Source organism: Charadrius vociferus, unplaced genomic scaffold (assembly GCF_000708025.1).
Source record: "Charadrius vociferus isolate BGI_N301 unplaced genomic scaffold, ASM70802v2 scaffold562, whole genome shotgun sequence".
Classification (NCBI taxonomy): Eukaryota; Metazoa; Chordata; class Aves; order Charadriiformes; family Charadriidae; genus Charadrius; species Charadrius vociferus.
This window is the reverse complement of record NW_009647234.1, coordinates 788,261-791,858: the sequence shown is the minus strand read 5'-3', so window position 1 is coordinate 791,858 and position 3,598 is coordinate 788,261. Positions and strand designations below refer to the sequence as shown.

The 3,598-nt window shown below is 57.0% G+C and overlaps 1 protein-coding gene across 1 annotated transcript in view; it reads left to right on the top strand.

The window, feature by feature from the left end:
* The window catches only part of INPP5B (inositol polyphosphate-5-phosphatase, 75kDa), a 27,083-nt gene that overhangs the window by 4,668 nt on the left and 18,817 nt on the right, over window positions 1–3,598 (top strand). Inside the window, exons 4-5 of the mRNA XM_009879879.1 lie at window positions 285–349; window positions 1,182–1,438. Coding sequence (XP_009878181.1) covers window positions 285–349; window positions 1,182–1,438 — 322 coding nt within the window. The remainder of the gene's footprint in view (window positions 1–284; window positions 350–1,181; window positions 1,439–3,598) is intronic.

Sequence of the window (3,598 nt, the reverse complement as noted above, 5' to 3'; positions counted from 1 at the left end):
CAGGGTCCCCGGCGGCGTTCTGAGGGTCTGAGGTTAATTCCGCTGTGCAGGAGGGAGGCGGGTGGGCAAAGCCCCATTCCAGAGGGCTGGCTGTGGATGCAGCAGCACATCTCCTCTGCCTGGGGCCTGCCCTCCCTCAGAGCTGGGCGAGGGGAGGGGGTGGCCCAGCAGCTCCAGCCGCAGCGTGAGTGGTGCTGATGAATCTGTCCCGTGTGCGGCTGTGGAGGGCTCTGTGTGGGCTGTGTGCTGGGCGCAGCCTCACAGGGCTCCTCGTGTGTCTGCAGGTGACCTGCCACCCGCCACTGCGCCGCCTACGACCACCACCACCACCCGAGCTCCCCCCCGAAACGTAGGTACCAACGGGGCAAATGCTGCTGCGGCCGTGGGCTCTCTGGGGGCTGCGGCCACTGGGATGGCCAAGCACCCACCTGAGCAGCAGGAGAGGGAAAGGTCCCTCCCGCCCCTGCTTTACAGGGTCAAAAGCCTCTGGAAGGGGAACAAATCGTTAACAAGCTTTGAAAGGAAAGAGTCCATAACGAGCCCTGCCAAACAGGCCTTTTCCCAAGCCCAGCACTTACATCGGCTCAAGTCTTCCCGGCAACTGCAGGGAGGGCGCGGGGACCGATGGGGCGCTGCAGCCTTTCTCCTGAGCTTACTGGAGGGGACGGTGCTTATCTCTGCAGAGCCCTGTTAAGAGGAAGGAAAAGGGGGTTTGGAACTGCTTTGCTACACTGCTGTTTCACTGAAGTTTCCTGCAGTCTCAGACGGGGCACTGTTAGTCTTTTACCTCTCTATCCAAAATGCCTGAGACGGCACTGGCCAAGTACCAAGAACGGAGAGGGATTTAGAAAGGAGCCCTCGGGAAAGAAGGGCTGTCTGAAGTTCAGTCCTTGTCCTGGGCATCCTGCTTTCCGGACCGATGAATATACAGTGTCTCCTCTGGTCCTCTCTTGTAGGGGAAAGTGTGTGCAGCGTTCTCCTGTCACGGGGATGGATGTTTCAAAGGCAAGAAGACTGTTGCTAGATGCATTGTTGGGCAAGACTTCTGCGAGGTATGGCCTTGGGGCTAAAAAGCAGGACAGCCCATGAGCTGGGTGCCCAGGAGCCTGGGTGTCTCCCTGTAACGTGAATACTTGAGGCTTGGCAGGACCCCCAGGCTAATGTCTCTCTTCTCCTTCCAGATGAAGAAGACGGGCTTGAATTACATGGCGGGATGCAGCAGAGCCTGCAAGGCTGCCAAACCAGTCTGTGCCGGGGGGACGAAGGCTGCCTGTTACCAGGAGTGCTGCCCAGCTACCCTGAAAGCGAGCTGTCTGAAACTGGATGGCAAAGTTCACGTCAATAGCGCTGGGCAGGTGACTCTGGCCCCGCTCTTGAGGCTCATGGCATGTGGGGTGGTCCTGCTCCTGAATTACAGGGTCTCCGCTTCCCTCTGGGGGTAGGCAGCAGTCTGGGTGCTCCGCAGCCCGCCCTCCTGCAGCGGAGCCCCGCAGCGCTCTTTAGGCTTTCTGTCGCTCTCTGACTTCAGCCAAGGCTGCTATCGAACGCCTTCCGTCACGTCCCTGTCCCAGGAACAAGGTGGCCCAGTTGTAGGTGGCTGCTTCTCCCCCTCTGCAGGTGCCTCCCGCCCACGGGGCCACCCCAGGCCTCCCAGCGACACACGGTGGCAGTGGCTGCAGGTTGCTGACGGGGTCCGCTCTCTGTTGGCGTTGTCCTGCAGCACAACCCTCCTGTGCACTCTGCTTCCAGAAGCGGCTGCGGGTGTCTGCTGGGGTGTCCTGCCCCAGGATGACTCCCTCCCTGTCTGCTCGGGGCCTGCTGCGCTTGCTTGGAGTTCACGACACTTGGCTTGGTAGTGTCCTGCACAGGATCCTGCTGCTGATCCCAAATCCCACCTCACATCCCAAAGCTCCACTCTAAATCCTGCACCTTCCCGGGACTGGTGAGTCCTGGCTCCTTTTTCAGTGAATTTTAAATACCTGTAATCAAGAGTCCCCCACTGTATCCAAAGCAAAAGCACTTAATCTATGCACTAAGGAAGCTACAAAGAGGTATTCTTCCCTGCCCTGCCAAAAACCTGTAGGCCTGTGAGACTCGCAAGCTAATTACGGTCTCTGAGAGCTGCTGCAATGTGTGCCTGCGTGCTGCTGGGACTGCAGATGCTGGAAGGAGTGACCTCGGGAGTAGGAACAAGATGGTGTAAAGCCTGCTTAAAAACCAGAAAATTCTGCCTTGACTGAAGGCACAGGGTCTGCTCTAGTTAATAATCTGCTTGCAGCGCAGCCTTCCTGGGCCCCCTCTTACGTGGTAGCTTAAAACTGTTCTGGTGTCGGAAATGTCACTTGTCTGGGTGGGTAAAATTTGTAACTCTATGTTTCATCTCCAATTCTTGGGCAGGAAAATGGGATTAATCTGAAAGTGTCTAATGTTTTAGATGAACCTGTATCACATCTGTGATTCTCTGCTGCTAAAGGGTAGAGCAGAGATGTGAGCATTAGTCTGTAATGTGAACTACCCCCGCCCCGGCGCTCCCCCAGCCTGTTCTTTGCATCACATGGAGCCGGTGCATCACTTTTTTGGCAGAATTCACTGGTGCCAATGTACTGGTGATTGTGCAAATAGAAACTCTGCTGTCCTCTGTCACTGTTGTCTCTTAAAGAAAAGATTGCAAAAATATAAAAATCTGTGTGTGAGCCCCGCTGGTCAGTGGCAGGGTGTGCGGAGTGGGGCTGATGGCCCCGGGAAGGGAGGGAGGGCGCGGGTGCGCTGGCTGGCCCCCCGCAGCTCGGCCCCCCCAGCCCGGACGGGGTGCTGCCGCCTGAGCCCTTCCGCTGCGGCGGATGCGGGAGCAAACAGCCCGGCCCAGACGGCAGTCGCCCCCTTCCACGTTGCAGCGCGGCCCCAACCAGCCTGCTGCGCTGGTGCATTGAAACCGCAGCGCAGAGTTTGGCGTGTTTTTAATTTGTTTCAGGCCACACTGTCAGTGTATCTGCAGCAAGTGAAAACAGGATGAAACCCAGGGGTTTTCTGTCTCAAAAATACCATCCAGCACCACGTTTCTTGTAACAACAGAGGTTTAGCATTAACAGCAGATATTTCAGACTGTTCTTTCGTTTCCTCTCTGCACTCTCTTGTCCATTCTGCGTGGTCGCTGGCGCGCAGAGGGGAGCGGGAAGGCAGTGAGCAGAGGGGTTCCTTTAACAGACACTGCTCAGGTTTTTTCCTAACGCCTGGATCGTGGCTATTGCTCTGCGGGAAGGGCTGAGGCCAAACTCTCCTCTCTCTACTATGCAAAAGATGACGTTTGGTGACATTTTCCAGCACCTGCTCACACACTCCGCAGTAACTCATTGGCGTAACAAACCGGCAGCTCAAAGGTTGGCTGACGCCTGGTGCCTCTTCTGGAAATTCAACTAAAAATTAATTCAAGGTGGTACTAGAAAAGAAAGCGCATCTCCCGATTTTACCAGGAAATGAACCTTTCCAACGTCTGCCACCCCCACTGCGGGATGCCCCCGGTTCCCCGCCTTCCACCCCGGTTCCCGGCCTCCCCGCCGGCCTCCCCCCGCCGTGCGGGCGCTCAGGATCCCCTCGGTTG